The sequence below is a fragment of the Sinocyclocheilus grahami genome, unplaced genomic scaffold, assembly GCF_001515645.1.
Source record: "Sinocyclocheilus grahami isolate Dianchi unplaced genomic scaffold, SAMN03320097.WGS_v1.1 scaffold554.1, whole genome shotgun sequence".
NCBI lineage: Eukaryota > Metazoa > Chordata > Actinopteri > Cypriniformes > Cyprinidae > Sinocyclocheilus > Sinocyclocheilus grahami.
Window position 1 is genome coordinate 699892 of NW_015505733.1, and position 23146 is coordinate 723037.

A 23146-nucleotide genomic window follows, 5' to 3' on the forward strand; every position below is an offset into this window, starting at 1 on the left:
AATTCGTGGCCATAATGTAGTCCTAGCATAAAAGAGAACTAGCCTATTCTAAATTCGTTGGCCGTGATTGTCTGCATGTCATGATCGGGGCTCCGTACAACCGAATATAACCTTAGCCTACCTGTTTATTCATTTATTATGGTATGTAACTAGCTCACCTTTTGCGGCACCATGTTTGCGTAGCACATCCTCGTGCTTTCTGGCAATGTGCCGCTTCAGATTCCAATATGAATCTTTACTAACTCTCCCAGCACTCCCTCTCAGTTTCTTCTCCCTGCTCATTCTTAACTTAGATTTTTTACTTTACATTTATGTATAAGGCTTGCAACTTCGTTGAAACAATATTTGAATTCCATAACTGCTCTACTATTCTCAATCTCTACAGATTCTCGATCTGGAACAAGCAAATCACCAAACGGCATTCAGGGTTGAGCGAGCGGCGCTGAGCGTATTGAGCGAGCAGAGCGGAATCTTCAGAAAGGCGCTCTGCGCTCTTAAGGAAATATTACCACTCCGCTCCGCTCACATGCTCTGCAGCTGGGACCTTCAACCCAGCAGCTATATAACTACAACATACGACATCTAGAAGAATGGACACCATTGCCCTTTTTTAAACATGTACAGTTATGCTTAAAATGGATTACAGACCCCTAGTTTCTCCACCATGTAATTTAAAGGCACAATATGTAATTTTCGCCGCTAGAGGGCGCATATTCAAAATAAACAAAGAGACAAAGGCGTAGTTTGATGAGGCCGTGACTGAGTGTGGAATCATGGGAGTTGTCGTCTTCATCCTCACAGCCGATGCAATCCGACGGGACTCGGGCAGAAATCATGTTCATGGATGAGCTAATAATTTATTAACATAGTAGAATGAAGCAGGGTGATGCTGAAAGCCGTTGAAGCGAAACGATCCGCTGAACGAGTGTGACACACGACTAGAAAGCAGTGGAGCTTTTATTATGCCACACAGTCAACCGCTTCCGCTCCTTCCGGTTGTGCATATGTGGGGTAAAGCAGCACTGTTTTATCATACTAGATACATTTGAAAGGTCTGTTATAATGCTACTCTGTGCGGTCGTCACCGGTCTATTAAAACACACAACATATTAAAGCGTCTTTGGTGTTTCCATGTTTTCTGCAAAACAATCGAAGTCGAGGGGTTATGACGTCATTGGCAGGCGACACAATGACACGATGGACACGCGCCGTGTCAATAGTTAAAATTGCTTATTTCTCTGGATTTAAACATTCTTCGAAACATTTGGGATAATGTAAGTACACAAGTCAGCAAAAAATATATAACACTGTTCTCGTGGTTTTTGGATATTTTAATAAAAAATATACCAGAACGCAGGAAAGCCACAGACTTCCATCAGCTCACCTGCATTATGTTTGAACAATCCTTACACAAGGATTGAGAGAGAGCATTGAATCTCTCTGATGGGATATGTTGCCGCTGGCAGTTTCACTCTCTTTCATCCTTTCATACACGCTTTCTGATGAATGTATGAGTGTGTGAGACATTCACAGCAGATAACCCCTCTCTGTCTCTGTCTGACATCATCAGTAAGAGTAATAACAGACTGACAGAAAATATCAATTGCCAAAGATGAGTGTCGGTATGCGAACACACAGAGAAACAAAAACAAAAGATGAATGCCATCAATCAGCGTGTGAATGCCAGAGAACAACACAGCAGCATAACCACACACTGTCAATCAACTGAGAAATGACCTTAATGCACTTTAGCACTTAACCATCTGTCACAGGAAATGAGCGTGAACATCAGAAAGAGGATGCTCAGGCACTCGCTGATAAATCGCTTTCCTCACTGTCATGGCATGTAAAAGAGGAGAATTACCTCTGTTGACTCAGCAGAATTCGCAAGTATTTGTGTTTCCTGCTTTAATGCAAACCTGTAAAATAATTCTATAGCTCATTAGCAGTGAGATATAAGGAGAGGTCCTTAGGGAATTCTTTTGGATTGCAAATCAAATCCACTCACATAAATACAGACAGGGGGTCCACAAGGTTCTTATTGGCATCTATGGTTTCATGAACAACCTTAAAATTCCCTGAACCTTACCATTCCACAAAAGGTTCTTTATAGTGGAAAAAGATTCTTTAGATTATTATAATATTCTTCACACTACAAAAAAAGTTGTTTTTAGAACTGTTCACTGAAAGGTTCTTTAAGGAACCAAAAATGGTTCTTCTACATTCTAAAATATAAAGGTTCTTTATTTAAAATAGATCTTCTATGACATTGCTGTGAAAACCCTTTAGGTTTTGTAACCTTTATGTTTAGGACACCAAAGGCATCTTTACACAGCTGATTTAAGGTTGTTCTGCGCCTGCTCAAAATTCTGCTCAAAACACAAAGCACATAAAAGCCTGTCTAAATTATGTCATCTCCGACCCACTTCAGTCCATAGTATCAAGGTAAACAGTTATTATTGCTGTGTAAATGCATTTATGCCACCTTAGGTGTCTGTGTAAAGAGACCTAAAGACATCTAGATCAAAAGCACTTCTGTGCCATTTTTGCAGTGCAAGTGAGTCAGGACTGCCATTGGTGCATCCTCGGAATAGCAGGTTCAGGTCAATAAGAGTGTCAGTGTCACAAACTTGCTTATTTGATTGAGTACCTAGAAATACTGCAGAATCTTAAATATTTGCTGTGCATTTAAAATCCTTAAACTTTACAATTTACACATAAAACTTAAGATTTAAAATATGATTATTTTGGACCCCACTGTATATGCAGTTCAGGTTTGTCTATGTATGTGCATATCTTTGTGAGATGATTAAAATATTTCTCATCGTCCCTCTCCCTTACACAAGAGCAGATGATTCAGTTCAACACTGCAGCAAAATTCCATATCAGCTGAGAGCAGACACAATCAATCCATCTGTAAGCCCTCAAAGACACTCCACGTCATCATGAATTTATTTCCAACCTCCATCACCTCTTTTCAGCTACAATCAATTTATCCTCAAACAGTTTGGCCGCCATCCAGGTGTGATTATACTATTTCAGAGTACAGTCACAGCCAATCTACCTCAGAGTCCCAGAAAGAAAAGAAAAAAATTCAATCAAATATCACAAAACTGTCCATGGTTCCCAATTTGCATACGATCCATCTTAAGTAGTATGTGAGACTGGAATTAGTATCAAATCATAGAAAAAAGTTCCCAGATGGTCTACTACTTCCAGTGTATGTTCACATTCATCTATTAAATGTATAAGGGAGACTGGGGATGGTTACAACACTGTCAGTTTAACCAATTAGACACAAGCCAAAGGGTTTGAATTATTACTGTCATAAAAATTAGCACCAAACAGACTCTTTGTAAAAATAATAAAAGATTTTCTCAACACACAAATAAATAAATAAAAATAATTTCATTAAATTACATTAAAAAAAAAATAAAGTGAGGTAAGAAAATAAAGTGTTGAAGAATATTATATCAACGTTTGAGAAACAAAAACATACTGAATCAAAATGTTGCTCTTGTGTATAAAACTGACTGTTGTATTGATTTGACAGTGTGATGTTAAAAATAAAAATAAAAAGCCCCAGTAAAGAGTGCCCTGTCTTTTCTTTTTATTATATGAATCATCCCACTCAAAATAATGTTTTTTAAACCATTTCATTTTACCTGTTTATTTATTTTATTCAGTCTGCAATGCATAGAAAAAGTCTATCCCCTGTTGTCCACTGACATCAAAATCCACTGACTTGGTAAATGGTGCTTGGTCTGTGTATATTTCTCTCCTGATTCAGACAAGACGTCTTTTTTACTGGAGAAAGCAATATTAAGGAAAGAAGACTTTTAGCCGGAAGCAACGGTTTGAAGTTAAAAAACGTCTTGATGGATTTGTTTCTTACAAACATTCAGCTTTTCGTTTCACAAGACATTAACTGATGGACTGGAATCGTGTGGATTACTTTTTATCAGCTGTTTAAACTCTTATTCTGATGGCACCCATTCACTGCAGAGGATCCATTGGGGAGCAAGTGAAGTAATGCTAAACTTCTCCAAATCTGTTACAATAAAGAAACAATCTCAACTACATCTTGGATGGCCTGAGGGTGAGTAAAATTTCAGAAAATGTTCAATACTTTAACACACAGATACAGAAGGTATGAGTTTGGCTTGTATTAACTTCTGTACACATTATTACATGCATCATTAAGCAAAAACATCAGCAGACTCTTGGCATGCAAGACCCATGGTTGGCAGATCTTCAAGGATGAGCTGCTGCTTATTTTCTCGTCAGTACGGTAGGGTAGTGTAAATTAAATGAAATTAAACTAAATGAGGAATAACAAATCAGGGGGAGTGAAAATGACAGAATGCACACAGCTGTCCAGGCGAGTAGTCATGTAAAACTTCAGACACTTTCTAAAATCGTCAAATAGAAGTCTGAGACATATGAGTAAAGAACAACTGTTTTAAAACTACTGTAGCAAACAAAGGCCACGTTCACACAGCAGCAGAATACGGTTGTCAGTCCTGTATTTGAGTTCTTAATACGGTTATGTTCACACACAGTACGGTTATTTACGGGTGTGACAACTGCATTCTGTAACCGAACTCACACCGGTAAATTTTCAAGACTCACAACCGCATTCTCGGAAAACCCGCGCTGTGTGAACGGAACAGGACTGGATTTTATATTCAGTGAGCATATCTGCTATATATTTAGGTCCTAGGCCATTGAGTGATTTATAAATGAGTAAAAGTACTTTAAAATCAATCCTAAATGTAACTGGAAGCCAGTGTAAGGACCTGAGGACTGGTGTGATATGCTCAGATTTTCTGGTTCTAGTCAGAATTCTGGCAGCAGCGTTCTGGCTGAGCTGCAGCTGTCTAATGGTCTTCTTGGGAAGGCCGGTGAGGAGACCATTACAATAGTCCACCCTGCTGGTGATAAAGGCATGAACAAGTTTCTCCAAGTCTTGACTGGAAACAAAACCTCTAATTCTTGCAATGTTTTTGAGATGATAGTATGCTGATTTAGTTACAGCTTTGACATGACTACTGAAACTAAGGTCTGTCTCCAGAATCACACCAAGATTCTGTAAAGCAGCTATGAGAAACAAGTGAATATCGCTTGGCTTTTATCTCTCTTCCCTCTTTCCTGGCTCTATGAGAACTTTCACCCAGAGAAACACCATTCCATTAGGCATTCACGCTCGTGGACGCGGCCTTTCTGCTTTCTGGAGCTGGAGGATGTGAACACTGGTTTGCTTCACTCACTTTCCAATGCATGTATTAAACTTCCAAATGTCAGAGATAGCCACTGTCTTTTATATCTGTTTTAGCTCGGTTTCAGGACACTGAGCAAGGAGATTTTAATCTCAGGCCTTATGCTCTGACTATAGCTACTGAAGTAATGGGAGTTTTTCCAACAGAACGAGTCCCTAAGAATGGGAGAGGACTTCACTATGCTGCAAGCCTCATTAACTCACACCACAGTGAGAGAGATTTATATATGGAAAGACAACGTAACACCATCTATCTAAACATTATATAATGTAATATTAAGTTCTATGGCACAAAATTTGTGACTCCAAATCATGGAAGTATTCACTTTGGATAACAGTCAGCAAAAAAGGCAATCAAGACAAGTTAAATAATATTGAACATTTATGTAAAGTGACATGTGACACCTTGACACATTTTAATTAAAAAAAATACATACTCAGATAGGGCTGAGCAATACAGATGAAGTGTAAACACTGTGGCTCTATGGTGTTATCAGACATTACTCTTGTTTGTTTGAGCATCCAGACACAGCATGCAACACTGACTCAACAAATGGTGTAAGTTTGGTGACCGAATTTTATCTTTTAAAATCACCATTTTAAAGGCACTTTAAGTGTTTTCACATTAAACATGTACTGCTGTTTTTAGTGATTAAAATATTGCACTTTATATGGATTGCTAATGGCCAAAACTTGCATTTTGTTCACATATCTTTGTTTTATTCTTTTGAGAGGTGATCTAAATATTTTTGGATTGGAACAACAGATAGAAAATTAACAGGCTTGTGCTGCAGTTCTATGGACGTTTTGCCCACCAGGTCTTCGAGCCAGTCACATGGCCTTATACACACTGTTGAACAGTTGATTTATCTCGTTGATATACGTTTTAATATTTCTCTTGCTATAAAATGTTTAGGAATGGATGCCAAAGCTTTTTAGGTCAGGTAGAATCTCCTATATCTGACCCAGTTTCTTTCAAATACATTCGAATGGTATGACAATTAGAGATTAAATCTACAGATAACGCTAATACACACTAAATACATGTAGTCACGCAATGTTGATGTTGCTAACATTAACGATTTGAGAACAAAGTATAACAATAATTATAATTTGAACGGTTTGAAGTGATCTGAGCTAACTCTGCGATCGTTAGATTTAATCAGCATTGGTAGCGCGATTTATTGTAAAACTTTATTTTCAGTTGGTCAGAACAAAACTGGGAGACATGTTACTTACTTGTTCAAATGACATTTTTGTGTGAAAGTTCTTATTCTGGACATACTTCCAAGACGTAGTATCTGTACAGGGCCATTCTTAAGGGGATGCAACTGTGTTTGAGGGGGCCCTGCGGTGAACGGACTGAGGGGGGCCCCACTCCCTACCTTGCACCGGGCCCTGCGTCAGCTAAGGATGGCCCTGTATCTGTAATTCCAAAGTACAGTGAATATCCACATTGGTGCGTTGACTGAGGCCCACACATACACCTCAAATCATTAGATTAATCCGCGCTGAGGAGCCGTGCCAATGCGCAACCCACGTAAAGAAAATAATTCCGCAAATAACTGCAATTGCAGATTTCAAACAGAGATGGCAACAAAGAGGCAAAACTTACGAACGGCAGCTTTAAAATCAAGGCTGCTTAATTTTACACTGCCATCAAAATTTTGCCAAAAATGTCAATATATATCTTGTCAATATCTTATGAATATGAATAACATATCTCCCAAAACTACACCCAACCAAATAGCTTTTTTTTATTATACTCATAGGTATATACTTATACCTTGGCAAAATAGCACACAACATTTTTGTGTGTATAGATAAATACAAGCAGAGAGGTGTGATTATGATGAATAGCATCATAATATGACAACCACCATCCAGCAGCATGAACATCATTTCTGTGAGTCAGAGTTGAAATATGTTGCCAGCTCTGCAAATAGATGCTTTTCCTGTGGCTCACTACAAGTGCCCCAGACGGCAGCGCCATCAATGAGGACACTCAAGGGTTGTTCCCTAGAAGCCTGGAAGTGTATGTTTTCGTGAAAGCCACTTTTTCCCACACACAGCAGAAAGTGTAAGTATTGTCCTGCCCTGTTCAAAACACTCTTTGTGTCGACAATCAAGGTACGGTCATTCGAGATTTGAAGATAAAGGAGTCTGACATGGGAAAGGGGTTTGACTGTTTCGCCATCAGGAGTGACTGTGAACTTACTTTTCTCTTTTTTCTCCTAAGGTCAACACTTCCTGTGCAATTTGCTTTGCAGCCACAAACATCAAAACACAGCTATGTCCTCAAACGTACTGCATATAATTTTGAGTAACTGTTATTTTCCTGCGAATTATTAATATTGTGCATTGTATCAAGAGCTGAAGACAGCAGACAAGTTTTGATGTGTCTCTGCTAAATCGCCTATTATAGACAGCTAGCACTTATTCAGCTGTGATGTGTGTTCATGTTTAAGAGGTTGTGAGGAGATTACTAATGAGAAGGAGATCCCTGTAAACTTCATTAGGATGACTTTGACACGCTTGAACATGTCATAGTTGCTTTAGGGTGATCATTACCATCAATCTCCATAAGTGAAGGGAAAAAAATTCACATGACCTTAAACTCCTCACATTTAATTATACTCACACACACTCATGGGACATATTTATTAGCTGTATATGAATGCATTCTAATATCAAGTGAGAAGATCCATATGGGTCTCATAAGCACAATTTTATATAGTCATGTGAATCCCTGATCTGTACTTAAACATGCACCATTGCTAATAATTTATAATTCAGTGTTAATTTCAGTGTGCCTGTGCATGATAAATAATTACCATACTCACATATTCATTAACATACAGGTATGTGGTGAAAATAACAAATAATATCACAATTAAATGCATCCATCGCGATACTAAAATGGCAGTAAAAGGGGGAAGTGAGTATTTTTTATAATATGACTCTTTATAAAATCAACAATTTGCAGTTTTTTTGCTTTACCACCTAAACCTTCCTATGAAAAACATGGCATGCTTTTTTTGTGATAATAAAGAAATGTAAAAGGATTTAGTAAAGTCTCTCACCTTTTTCTTATTGGTGGGACAGATGCAGAAGTTTGTGACTATGATGGTTGTCCCAGGCATCAGGTTGAGCTTTGTGTAGGTTGACCCATAATCACTGGATCTGAATGGAGAAAAGGAGCAAGAAAGAGAGAGAAAGGTCATCTCCTTAATATTATCACTCTGTTTAATTACTGAGTCACACACAGAAACATATGGCGGGATACAAGCATATCCATCTAGATAGACTCCGATTATTAGATTTAGAACCGAGAGGCAACAAAAACTTATAACCCACTGTGTATTGTTGTGTGAATTTCTGACACATAATATTTTTAGTAAAATAAATAGACATTGCTTTTCAACTAATCATCTTTCTTACACTGGAATTGGTTTGAACTGTTTGGTTAAATGTTAAGATACTGTTCGTAAACATTCTCATGGCTTTTCAACTCCAAATCTGTGTTAAGATGCCATAAATATGAAAACATGACACTTGGCTTCGAAATATTCACAGCAAGCACAAAATAAATACAAATTTTCAGAATGGCCTGTTTTTGGCCTCTGATTGCTAGTGATCTCATGCGCATGTTGACTGTTTTTGGACTGAACTGGGAGTCAGCAAAACCAGTCAGCAAAAAATGAAACTTTTCATAAATCAGCCAAACAGCTGCACTGGGAGGAATGCTATTGCTAGTGTAGTTCTGACATTTACAAACTTATAATAAATGCTTCAAAACACCAGTTTTTGAACAGTCATTCTGAAATGTTTATGCCATCTACACTATTCTGGATACATTGAAAAACACATTTTTCTCTACATTTTGGCCTTCCATTCACAATGAGACGGTATTTTTGTCAGAGCTTTTTGAAGAGATGCTCTCCCAAGTGGATAATTTGAAAATGCTGTATTCGCATTGTAATGTGGACTGTGAAAATGGAGGTATTTGAAAACAATGATGCATGTTTAGTTGAACAGTCATTCTGAAATGTTTATGCCATCTACACTATTCTGGATACATTGAAAAACACATATTTTTCTCTACATTTTGGCCTTCCATTCACAATGAGACGGTATTTTTGTCAGAGCTTTTTGAAGAGATGCTCTCCCAAGTGGATAATTTGAAAATGCTGTATTCGCATTGTAATGTGGACTGTGAAAATGGAGGTATTTGAAAACAATGATGCATGTTTAGTCATGCAACGCATACTGTACCGATAGATATCTATGTTTTTACCATTATGCACCTGTTATGTGCTATTCACTTTCAAAGTGTTGCTAAAGATATATGTTACTTTGTACAATATTCATATAACATTGCTGCAAAGATGACAGACAATTTATTCACAAATTGCTGCTCTGCGGCAAAACATGAAGGCAATTGCGTTTTAGACCATACATGGAATGACGATTGAGTGCAACCTGGAAGCACCAGTAAGTGGTGAGACATTTTGCTAATAAAATGATCATGCCAGAAGAACAGCGTGTGACATGTATTATGTCTGGTCTCTCTGTTTCATCTCAGTGAGCTTTTATTATGTACACATGCACTGTAAGAAGATTTTAACGTTTTACGATGTTTCGGTGTGGATGAGAAACTTTTGGAAAATGCTTTATCATGCTAATGTCGACGGAGAGACGGTGGACGGTGAAATGAAAATGCTGTTTTTTAATGTATCCGGATTAATACAGACATAGCCTTAAAGACTGCTATGATATGAAATGACAGAAAGAGACAAATAGATAAACACACTCAGACTATCAACCTTACAAAAAGAAATGAACAAGAATGTTCAATTTGATCCTGATCAAAGCGGCATGTTAAAAATGTGAGCAGACTTTGGTGAGGACAGTGTCAAATCAGTTTTTAAGATGACAATGTTTCAAGTGTGGCAGCTAATGTGACGTAAACCAGCCAGAGATTGATGTCAGCTCATGGAGAAGCTATTTGAACTGCTGTAGATATAAGACATGACAAGACAGCATCACAGGCATGGAAATATTTGCAAAAATCAACCAGGCAGAGAGCTGTGGCCTAAACCAGTCTGACACTGTCAGAAGCAATCATTCTCACACAACACAGTTACATGAAATGCGCTTAAGAACAAGGTCAAGGTCACAGGGTTACATTTAAAGTGACTATGTCACCTTCTTTTAACTCACTGTTAACATACTGTGAACATCTCAGTTAGGTTGAGAGAAAGCATATTGCTGCTGGCAGCCGATTTAGTGTGCAAAATGTCAGATCAAAAACTATTTCTCAACACAAACATACAGCGCTAAAGACTCCCCCCATAGAACTAATTAAAAAACAGAAGTAAACAGAACTCTTCTCTGGAGCTCCTGCTGAGCTCACATTTTTGTTTCTGACTTGACAGAACGGAGCAGAACAGAGGTGTTTCAGCTCGAGAGGTTTAAATGAAAGCGGGAGGGAAGGCTGGGCAGGGTGGGGGAAGTGGGCTACTGCTGATCATTATGCCAGGCGTCATGTTTCCAACACATCACAGCGAGGTATCATGGCAGGATGAGGCTCTAGACGAAGGTCTGCAGGAACAACATCCTACAAACAGCCTTTTAAATTTAAACATAATGACCGTGAACATGACGGATTGTGTTTTTCAAAGTGGACATTTTAAATTAAATATTAAATACTTAAATATTTTTTATTGTCAGTTTATTAGACAAAGCAGCATGTCAATAAGTGAATAAATGTGTGTTTTTGAAATGCTTGTTAATCCACCCACAATCAGTACATAATAAAAGGAAGAAAAAATAAAAGAATAAAATAAAAATACTGAGATATCATCATTTTACATAGTGTTTCCGCTTGTGTTTGTTATCAACCTTGTCCTATCCTAAAATTATTAATACAGCTTCCAAAATCACTCTAACACGAAAGATGGTAAAATCACAAGAAAGGCAGTCTTTTATTATACTGTTCAAAATTTGCTTGATTACTACCAAAACACCCTCATCTTAGCTAACAAAGCTTAGCTTACTAAAATACCAAAAAGCCATGATTATTTTAAAATCATAATTGAATACCTAATACAAGCAATTCATTCAGAAGAGTCGAGCCTGTTAATTAGAATACGCAATCAGACAATGACGGCGTCTCCAAAGTGGAGTCAAACTCGGCAGAGGTCATCAGCGGAGTTGGTGGAGCGAGCACCAGAAACAGCCAACTCATTAAGTAAATCCTCTTGTGGAGAGTGAAATGTCAGAGGCCTCTGAGGAACATTATGTAACTAATAAAGCTAATTTGGAGGATTGTGTGGCATGCTGCGCTTCGGTTGCCAAACATTTCACTAATGATGCTAACGTAATCGGATGGCTCATTTAATGCCATTGATTAGCTGACAGGACTAATGCTGCTGGTGAAGGCGAAGTGTGGATGATAAAGAAACATGAAGGGAAGAAAAGGTGGAGAAGGAGGACAGGGACAATACGCTGCTTTGAACTTCAAAACAAATCTAATTGATTTCCAGATCAATGATTTAGACTTTTAAACATTAATGTATACACAAATATTTCAAAACTTTGGTCTAAGATGTTTTTTAATGTTTTTAAAAGAAGTCTCCTATGCTCCCCAAAGCTGCACTTATTTAATTAAAAATACAATTTAAAATACGTTTTTAATTTGGATATATTTAAAAGTGTCATTTATTCCTGTGATGGCAAAGTTGAATTTTCAGCAGCCATTATTCCTGTCTTAAGTGTCGCACAATCCTTCAGAAATCCGTCTTATTGACTGATTTAGTGCTCAAGAAACATTTCTTATTATAAATCCTGAAAACAGTTGTACTGCTTAATAGTTTCTTATGGATACCATGCTACATGTTATTATAGGATTATTTGATGAACAGAAAGTTCAAAAGAACAGCATTTATCTGAAATATACATCTTTTGTAACATTATAAAATCTTTAAAGTCACTTTTGATCAATTTAATGCTTCTTTGCTGAATAAAAGTACACATTTCTTTTATTAACAGAAAAAGAAAACAAGGTGCATTTCAAGACAATTGAAATATATTAAGCATAAAATTTCTTGCCATCAACAGCATCATCAGCCAATCTACTGATAATGGTGTATCCTTCACAACCCTTGATGATTCATAAAGCTTGTATAAAGTCAAATTAGTTTTGAGGGAAATCTAAATCTCAGAATAAATCAAATTCTTGCCATGAGGGAAAGTGAACTGTTTCTAGGTTTGGAAATGAACAGAAAACATTGTGACTTCCTGTATTCATTTGGGATCATGAGTCATACTCCGTGCAGACATTCACTGTCACATTGAATCACAGTTCAAGGTAAGAGAACAGCCTGTGTATTTGGAGGGAAGCGCTGGAAGAAAACAGTAAGATCGAAAAATGTACAAACGCATCTACACTTAGAAGAACGTGCATGTTATTTTTCAAAGCCTTGTACATGTCCTTGTCATGGACTGTTCTTTTTTTGCTTGTTGATGGATCTCTACTGAAAATAACCCACACTTTGACAGGCATACTTGATTTCTGTGCTTGTGTAAAATCCTTCAGACCACCACTAGAGACACAGTGGGAGGACAGCATTAGCGTCAAACATAATTTACGTGAAGTGGTGTCATAAATATTCTCTGACAGGTCTTCCAAAAACTAGACATTTGCCATGACCGGCACCTTTAATAGACTCCCTGCAATTTAAACAGGCAATTAGTCTTGTCCTGGTGATCTGACAATGGCGTGCTCTTTGTTATTTGTACTACTAAAATGAACTTTAGCTAAGCTTGCAGTTGAACTTGCAGTTAAGAAAGAAATGTTTTTTTCTTCTTTTATTGCTTCCTCCTTGTTTCCTTCATCATTGTTTCCTCTTGTAAAGTCACTGCACATGCTCACCTCCTCCAGAGATCTGCTACTAACATGAAATGTCACATTTGAAAATGTTTGGTTGCCATTCACTGCACGAGATATGATGAAAACAAAGACATCCAGTAAAATAATTCTGATGGTTAACTGAAGCAACATTAAACTATTATTTAGTTATTTGAGTTATTTTTATGGTTTTAGTCAAGTTGTCATGCATGTATATCTTGATTCAATATTCCAAACTAAATCAATTTCATTTGTATTTTTGATCACTCTTCAGCATCATTCATCAACTGCGGTCACATATACACATATAACATACTTTCTAAAATATACTTGGTGAAGCTGCTCAAATCTGCTTGTGATAAGCCTGGAACTCAAATGTAATGTGCCCACTATAGTAAATTCCAGTACTTTTCAAATCTACAATGTAAATAAATTAAAAGTAAACAATCTAAAATCAGTCAAAAACATTTTCCCCACCTTTGAAAATCTATAGCAGGATAGCACTCCTTCAGCTCAAACACTAAAGCATGGTGCTAACAACATCAAGGTCATAAGTATGACTCCCAGGGAATGCATGAACTGATGACAGTCAAGTAAAGTCAAATCATGTCACCTTTATTTCTATAGAGCTTTACACAGATTGCAGCTTCACAGTAACAAACAAGAAAATAGCAGAATCAAGCTGTGCTGCAAGCAATTCTAAAAAGACAATAATGTCATTATTCAGTTCAACTCAGTTTAGTGTTGGTTCTGTTCAGTTTAATAACAGTGTAAAATTAATCTATTTTGAAATAAATTAAATTAATCTATAAGCAATTCTACAGAAGGCAGCAATATCATTCGTTATTCAGATTGAGTCAGTTGAATGTTGATTCAATTCAGTTCAATAATAGTGTTGATGTTGCAAGATGCGATTTAGCTATAAAGCAGCTCTACAGAAGACAACAGTGTCATTATCCAGCCTAATTCAGTAAAGACATATTGATAATACTACTGAATATTAAGTGCAATTTATAGCCCAGGCAACAGTGGCAAAGAACCAAGACTCCATCAGGTGACAGATACAGAAAAAAAAAGTCTCAGTCGGAGATCCAGTTCTCCTCTGGCCTAAGTGAACAAATACAGTGTGATATTGATTGAGGTACGTCACACCAGCATTAGGTGGGAAAAGAAGAGTTGTCGTCTGTCCAGCAGGTTGAAACAAGAAGGTAGAGCTTCCGTTCTTAGTTTAGCTTAGCCAGATTATTCAGTAGTACTGGACTATCAGTGGTCGAAAGCACAAAGTTTGCACTTCTTGTTAAAGTCAACATTGAGGTCCTCACTGGTTGTGGCATGACGCATTCATAGGTGGCCATAAGCATCTGTGATTCAGTATGTATACCTTGTGTGAAATGTCGTTAAATTTTTATAAAAGTGTCTGCCAAATGCATAGATGTAAATGGGCACACTTAAGACTCAAGGGCATATGAACAAAAGTGTAAAAGCCTGAGTGAATGTTTTTCATTTGCACAAACACGTCTATGACATTAGAAAGGACAATGTGTAAATCAAAATATCTAAATTAGTAAATCAGAAAGAGTGCACATAATTTCTGCACATTGGAGAGCATCCAAAATACTGGCAAATAACATTAATGTGGCATTTCTTGAACATTTACACAACTTCAACATGCTACAGAACTACAGCACATTAGAACAGCAACTGATTAATTACTCATTCAAGAATTCTTAAAGAACAAAACATTGAATAGGATCCAACTGTAATGTGTCAATGCAAGGAAGAGCCAAGGTAGGATCCAAACGCAATCAGTGGAACATTTAATAAAACAAAAGGTAATCCAAATCCAGAAACATAGAACCAAACACAGAGAGAACCAGAAAACAGAAACAGCACGCCACAACTTCGCAAAGACAACGACTGCCTCAGACTGACTAAAACACAGAACTATTATACACAGAGACACTAACAAGATGACAAGGTAACAAGACACACCTGGGAAAGTAATGAAGGGGACCAATGAAACAAAAGAACTACAAAATGACTACAAAAGGCACACTAGACCGGAAGTAACACAAAAGTCCAAACACAAGACAGGGGAACAAGAGTCAGATCATGACACCAACATCTTTGCTGACTCATAATTGTGTCAGTTTTAAATACCCTGCACACCATTAAGACACAAATAGGTATAGACCGTGAGGAGCCAGGTATCAGCGCTCAAGAGGATCTGTGAAGTGTTACTACAATGCTACAACAGTACAAGGTACTTCTGTGCCACCGTGCAAATATCCCCTGATGCTGATTTCCTTTTATCCTTTGTGTTTGTTGTTGTGAAAATTAGGGGTATTTTAGTCCTTCTGCATTTAAGAAACAAGATGTTCTTGTGCTGAATGTTGGCACACACTTATTATGTAAATGCATTTAGGCCAAATTCACCCATTTTAATGAAATGCAAATAACAGTGAATTGTAGCTTGCTGTGTTATCTATTCCTAAGCACTAAATCAAATATTAATTATTTCAATATTATATTGTTTTATGATATTCTTAACAAAAAATGAAAAAGGGAAATATGCCAAACAGAGCCTCACAATTGGTTTCTACCTTTGAATCATTAAAAGTATTTTTTTGGCTGAAAACCCAACAGTTAAATGATTCAAAGACTGAAATGAATACTAAAGAGAATGCCAAATTAGTTATAAATAAACACAACAAATGCTGAAATTAGGACAAATTAATTTACAAGTGTGTGAATGTCTCAGTGGGCTCTGTTGGCTCAAATATCAGAAAGTGGAATCAAAACCAAACCACTCAGTTTAGTAAAGGTCGTCTATCAAAATTCTCTGCACGAACAAGGAGACTTGCGAGAGAAGCCACAGAACAGCCAAAAAGATCACTTTGAAGGGTCAGTAGCAGAGAATATGTAAGCATGTCTGAATTTTACCAAAAGACATAATAGTGGCCTGAATACAATGAGAAAAGAGTTGTGGTCAAATGAGACATAAATCTTTCAAGGGAAAATCACAGTGATCTGTGTAAAGTAAGTCTAAAGGCCTGTTCACACCAAGGACAATAACTATAAAGATAACAATAAAGATATAGTTTTAAAAATCGTTCTCAATATTAAAGAATAGCAGAGTCCACACTACAGCTATAACGATAAAGGCACAGAGAAACAATATCATTGGAATCACTTTCAGAAAGATTTTTTTTCCAGCTGATGAACGATAAAATCATTGTATAATTGCTATAACAAGCTCGAGAAATTAAAGTGGCAGACGAGCGTGCACTTGGAATAAACAGACGATATTGTCCACTGGTGTGGACGCTAATATAGTTATCTTTATAGTTATCATTCTTGGTGTGAACGGGCCTTAACACATCAAAATGCAAAATGCAGAATAAAACTTCAAAATGCAGCTACTGTACAAGGATGTGAGGTGAACTGAATTAAACAGAATTAAGAACAAAATAAAAGAACTGCTATCCTGATGACAGAACAAACTCTAGCAGATTAATAAATGCACTTGTAATAAGAAATCCTATCACATTTTTCCAATATAGTTTTTGATAAAAACTCAATGAAGAGGCCACTCCATTCAGAGATGCCTGAAATGTATTTGGTAGTTATTAAGCCTCTGCTGATTAATGTACACCCCTCATATTACACTGCAGGAGGGCAATTAATTCTCACTATTGCCTTCTCACTTACTATTATGAAAGGCTATCATATGTTTTTTACTGCACAGAGAGCAGGAAAAGGTAATGAGACTTCATAACTCATTTCTATGACTATTTCAAGGCACATCAATCTCACAAAGGGAATGTTTTCGATATGGCTTTTCGAGAATCTGTATGTTCAGATTATATATTAGTGCCATTAATTTGGTCAACAGACAAACTTTTTTGGTGAGAAATCCTTTAAAGGAGTAGTTTGCCTGTAAAATTTTGTCATTATTTAAAAACTAACTGAGGAGCAGTGAGTCGGTAGTGTCTTGAGAGGAAGGTTCACCTACCAATTAACCAAAAGGAGATATCATTTGGAGGGAGTCTGTAGAGAGAAAAACGAGAAGTCTTGATGAATCAATATAGTTTTTGATAAAAACTCAATGAAGAGGCCACTCCATTCAGAGATGCCTGAAATGTATTTGGTAGTTATTAAGCCGCTGCTGATTAATGTACACCCCTCATATTACACTGCAGGAGGGCAATTAATTCTCACTATTGCCTTCTCACTTACTATTATGAAAGGCTATCATATGTTTTTTACTGCACAGAGAGCAGGAAAAGGTAATGAGACTTCATAACTCATTTCTATGACTATTTCAAGGCACATCAATCTCACAAAGGGAATGTTTTCGATATGGCTTTTCGAGAATCTGTATGTTCAGATTATATATTAGTGCCATTCATTTGGTCAACAGACAAACTTTTTTGGTGAGAAATCCTTTAAAGGAGTAGTTTGCCTGTAAAATTCTGTCATTATTTAAAAACTAACTGAGGAGCAGTGAGTCGGTAGTGTCTTGAGAGGAAGGTTCACCTACCAATTAACCAAAAGGAGATATCATTTGGAGGGAGTCTGTAGAGAGAAAAACGAGAAGTCTTGATGAATCCGTGTTCACCAAAGTTACAATGACTCTTATGTCTGCCTTGATTAGCTCTGACATCTCTCTCAAACCAAACACCAACATCCACCCTACAACTCTCTCAAAGGACATTACCTCACCACTACTCTATAAATAGCATAGCAACATTCAAGTTAACCAGAACACTTCTATTGTTTACAGATAGCTCAGGGGATTCGTGACAACTGTCAGCACTTCACAGTACAATACATTACTTTATAGAACTTATTTTTGAACCTATACTTCTGTTAAAAAAAGAAGTCTCTTATGCTCATCAAAGTAGAATTTATATGATCAAAAACACAGTAAACCAATTTAAATTTATATTAAAATGTGATTTATTTCTGTGATGCAAAGCTGAATTTTCAGCAGCCATTACTCCAGTCTTCAGTGTCACATGAATCTTCAGAAATCACTCTAATTTGCTCACTGGCTGCTCAAAAAATATTTCTTATTATCAATGTTGGAAACAGTTGTGCTGTGTAATTATTTTGTGGAAACCGTGACACATTTTTCAGGATTCTTTGATGAAAGTTAAAAAACAGCATTTGCCACACAGGCTATTTTCTCCCAACAGCAGAGCTGAATCAGAGGGAAACATGACATAACACTCAGTGTTGCAAGGGGGTCTACACTCTTTGAAATAAAGGTTCCAAAAAAGGCGTTAAGGTGTTCATTTCTTAAATTAACTTTTTTCTTCTTACGTGTAAAGAACATTTAAAAAAAATAAATAATAATAAATAAATCATTATAAAGAACCTTTTGCGCAATGGAAAGGTTCCATGGATGTTAAAGGTTCTTCATGGAGCCACTGATGCCCTTAAAGGACCTTTATTTATTTATTTTTTAAGAATGTAGTATGATTTCTAATATTGTGTAGAAACACCCTCAGGCACCCTCTTGTGCCTGCGAGTACTGGGCAGCAGTGCTGTAATTGGGAGCAATTATCTAAATGACACTCTCATGAGGACTGCTGGGACCAGGCTGAAAATTCAGAACACCACTGACAAATTTTATTTCTACTCTCTCTTTCACTTTCTCAATACTTTTCTTATTGCTGCATTAAAAATAAATATGAGAGGAAGCACAATATTTCTGTGGAAATTCTAGCAACAAAACAGTCTAAAATACTGCATAATTTAAAGGCTATTATTTATATGAATATCTCTATGTATTTATGCAGATAGTATTTTTTTATATTTATTTCTATGGACACAATGTAAGTGAAGGAATGTAAAATATTAAGTACTAATTAATTTTAATGCCCACTCTAGCCTTTAAGACAAATCATTACAAAATCAAAGCAGTGACTGTATGAAATGACATGATATATTGATCCATGGTCAGTAATAGACAGGTAGGCTATAGATATATAATATTACGGAGATATTGGTCATTAAAGCATAAATATTTAAAGCCTGCTTCAGCGTATATTAATAGTTACACAAACCAATATATTTTACACGAACATGAAAATATACAAACACTTGCAGATGGTTAGACTTTTTGCTCAATTTTGTTCAAGAGTGTTTGTTCTCTGAGCAATGTTTTAACACTCGCTTATATATATGTATCAATCAATTCATATTCCATCCAATAACATGAGTGATTTATTAAAAAAAAAAAAAAGCCTAAAAACAATCACTTGATTCTCTTTATAAACATTGTATCTCTATAACAGTGGTTCTCAACTGGTTTGGCCATGGGACCCACATTTTCCCATGGTCATCAAGCCATGACCATGATGCCACAATATATATATATATATATACACACACAAAAATTGTTGACACACACAAGTACCATCCCCTTTTACTTAAACGGGTCATATGACGTTGCTAAAAAGAACATTATGTTGTGTATTTGGTGTAATGCAATGTGTTTATGCGGCTGCATTGCATTTTTTGAAACATGATTCACACCTGAGAAGACAAAGGCCCACATAATGAGCTGCATAATGAGCCTTTCAGTCAGGTGTGTGACTGAGAGGGAAGTGCTACAAGAAAGAATCTGAGGACAAAATAAATGTATATATTTTTTTGTTTGTAGTTTATTTAGAATATATATAACTATCACATAAAATAACTTGAAATTAATTTGTGAGTGCAGTTAAACATTTTATTAGAAAACCCCCCCCACAACACAAGAGTCAAGACGTCACGGGAGCAATATCCAAAACAGCGGCAGGAAACTTGAACAACATTTTGAAGAGACTCATGGGAGTGTGTGCATCACATGGTCTTAGCTGTGGTCCAGGCCGGAATCTCAGAGCCTGTGGAACATGTCAACATCAGTCTCTGTTTTCCATGATCGAGTGGGCTGCTTTGCTTTGGCTCTCTTTGCAACAGGTTCTTTTACACTGTTACTCTCACATCTGAAATAAAAAAAGTAAGCATGCTGTTTACACAAACTATATTATTAACATTATTATGATGTTCACTGATACTAGTACTAATTTATTGAAAAAAAGAACACAATTACCACATAGCAATATTTTACCCTACAGTAAATAAATCAAATGAAAGTAACATCTGTAAAATAGTGAATGCACACTTACTCTAAGATTCTGAATGGAGTTGAAAACTGAACGAGCATTCCCTTCTTGTGTGAGATACAGGTGAAGGCAAGAGTTATGTATTCAGTCCTAAAATAATTTTATAAACAGTATTTAGCATTTTTTCCCCCACAGAACCTTAGTATAGTATGCATACTTCATGAGAAAACAGAATGCCAATAACAAAGAAACTACATTTTAACACTATCAACCACAAATAATATTACCATATAGTCTAGGCATAATAAAAGTACAATTACTATACTGTGCACTTACTCTGTATAATTTTCCAGCGAACTCAAAAACAGTACAAAAAGGACATTCTATATCTGAGAAACTAAATTATTATTGGTAAGCACGTTTGAACATATTTGCAGACAGGGTATTTCACAGTAATGATTGGTCTAAACATTATTAGACATTACTTATATATCGTGTAAACAATAACGTTTATATATTGTTTATAGTATTGAACATAAAACCATCCTCACGCCGTACATTTAGATGTAATGAATGGTTGCCTATCATATTTCAAAATGTTGCACTCGATTTCACACATTTTAGTCTGGAATTATAGTTAGGGAAAAGTCCAACTAGTAAATGTGTTCAAGTTTATGTCCCAACAACTCATTATCTAATGCAAATAAGAAACATTACTTACTCAGCATGAAAGATCTCCTCTGCTGGCTCCAGCCGTGCTCGCGTTCTGTTTGTGAAGTAAACATAAAGCTTTTTGTTCTCAGCGCATCTTCTGAGGTAAAATTATTAAATTAAACTAAACTAAACTAAACTAAATTAAATTAAATTAAATTAAATTAAATTAAATTAAATTAAATTAAATTAAATTAAATTCAAGGCTTTTTCCTCTCAGCCTGTCTTCTGAGGTAAATAGGTAAATACAAGGCTTGTTCCTCTCAGCGTCTTCTTCCAAAAACGAAAAGTATCCGAGATGAACATGTTGCTGCTTTGTTTACGGTGATGTGGGCATTTGGAGATTTGTAATATCAATAGCGCGAGCACCGCGTGATCTAATTAGAGATAATGAGAACAGACGGAAAAAACTGGACCTGTCGTTGGTTTCATACGGATTACTTTATCACAGAATATTTGTTTTCGGTAAGAGTTACTTCATTTAAGAGTAGACATGTTAAGCTTTCTATAGATATATTTCTCATGTCTGTATGTAAAGCATTCGCTGAGTTTCATTTTAGTGACGCGTTTCTAAAAGCAGTTCGCGGAGACAGTGAGGACTGAGAGCGCACCATTTTTATTTTCTTTATTTTACAAAAGCACATTGTTTTGTTGTTATTATGACTATACACAAATAAAAGTAGACCCTTTGCAGTTTAAAACGATACCTTATTCTTATCTGTACGGTCAAAGTTGACAGAGTATTTTTAGTTCTTTTCTCGGTCATCAAGAAAATACGAGACAGACTACACTGATGCGGGCTTCGACCCCAGGGGGTTAAATGGCAGGGTCCTCGCCCATCAGGAATCCCGGCCCAGAAAACTCAGCTGCGATTCTGACTGCCTGGGAAGGAAGAAGAAGCTGCAATCTGCCCCATCCCAATTCTTTGCCTGTTTCCCTCGTCGGCAGCAACAGGAGTGTTGTGAATTGTTCTGTTGTTTGTTGTGCAATAAAAACAAAACAACCTCACAAAAAGAGCTGTTTTCCTCTTCCAATTACCACTCACACTCGCTGTGCAGACAGTTCTCTGTCCCCCACCAACAAGCTGTCACATCACCTCACAATGAGTATTATAGAAAAAGGATACACACTGCAGTTTGCCCGCAGACGGCCCGATTCAACGGTGTGGTGATGTCTGCCGTTCATGCTCAAAACGCCCCGTTTCTGAGAGCAAAAATTCATAACCTGCTGGCAAAAGGAATGGTACAGATAGTTTGTCTCTAAGAGTGCGAGAGTGGGTTTTATAGTTGTTATTTTCTATGGGCTCAGAAATATGGGCCAGAATATGGGCTCCGCCCTATTCTGGATCTGCGCCAACTGAATCGAGCCCTGGCAAAGCATTCATTCAGGATGATTATTTTAAAACAAGTCCTCTCGCTAGTTCGGCCAGGGGATTGGTTCGTTTCTGTGGATCTCAAAGACATACACTTCCATATTCAAATAGCCCCTCGACATAGGCCCTTTCTGAGATTTGCATTGGAGGGAATTGCAAACCAGTTTACGGTCCTCCCCTGCAGCCTGTCCTTTGCCCCACACACATTCACAAAGTGCATGAATGCCATTCTCTCCCCAGCAGACATGCTGTCGAGACAGGGAATACAGGTGCATATCAATAAATTAGAATGTCATGGAAAAGTTCATTTATTTCAGTAATTCAACTCAAATTGTGAAACTCGTGAATTAAATAAATTCAATGCACACAGACTGAAGTAGTTTAAGTCTTTGGTTCTTTTAATTGTGATGATTTTTGGCTCACATTTAACAAAAACCCACCAATTCACATCACTATCTCAACAAATTAGAATACTTTATAAGACCAATAAAAAAACATTTTTAGTGAATTGTTGGCCTCCTGGAAAGTATTTTCATTTACTGTACATGCACTCAATACTTGGTAGGGGCTCCTTTTGCTTTAATTACTGCCTCAATTCGGCGTGGCATGGAAGTGATCAGTTTGTGGCACTGCTGAGGTGGTATGGAAGCCCAGGTTTCTTTGACAGTGGCCTTCAGCTCATCTGCATTTTTTGGTCTCTTGTTTCTCATTTTCCTCTTGACAATACCCCATAGATTCTCTATGGGGTTCAGGTC

The 23146-nt window shown here is 36.8% G+C and overlaps 1 protein-coding gene across 5 annotated transcripts in view; it reads right to left on the reverse strand.

Moving 5' to 3' along the window:
• The window catches only part of LOC107556072 (VPS10 domain-containing receptor SorCS2-like), a 185466-nt gene that overhangs the window by 68800 nt on the left and 93520 nt on the right, over positions 1–23146 (reverse strand). For all 5 annotated transcript variants that reach the window (XM_016239069.1, XM_016239067.1, XM_016239068.1 and 2 more), the window contains exon 3: positions 8362–8461. In XM_016239069.1, the coding sequence (XP_016094555.1) occupies positions 8362–8461 (100 nt within the window). The remainder of the gene's footprint in view (positions 1–8361; positions 8462–23146) is intronic.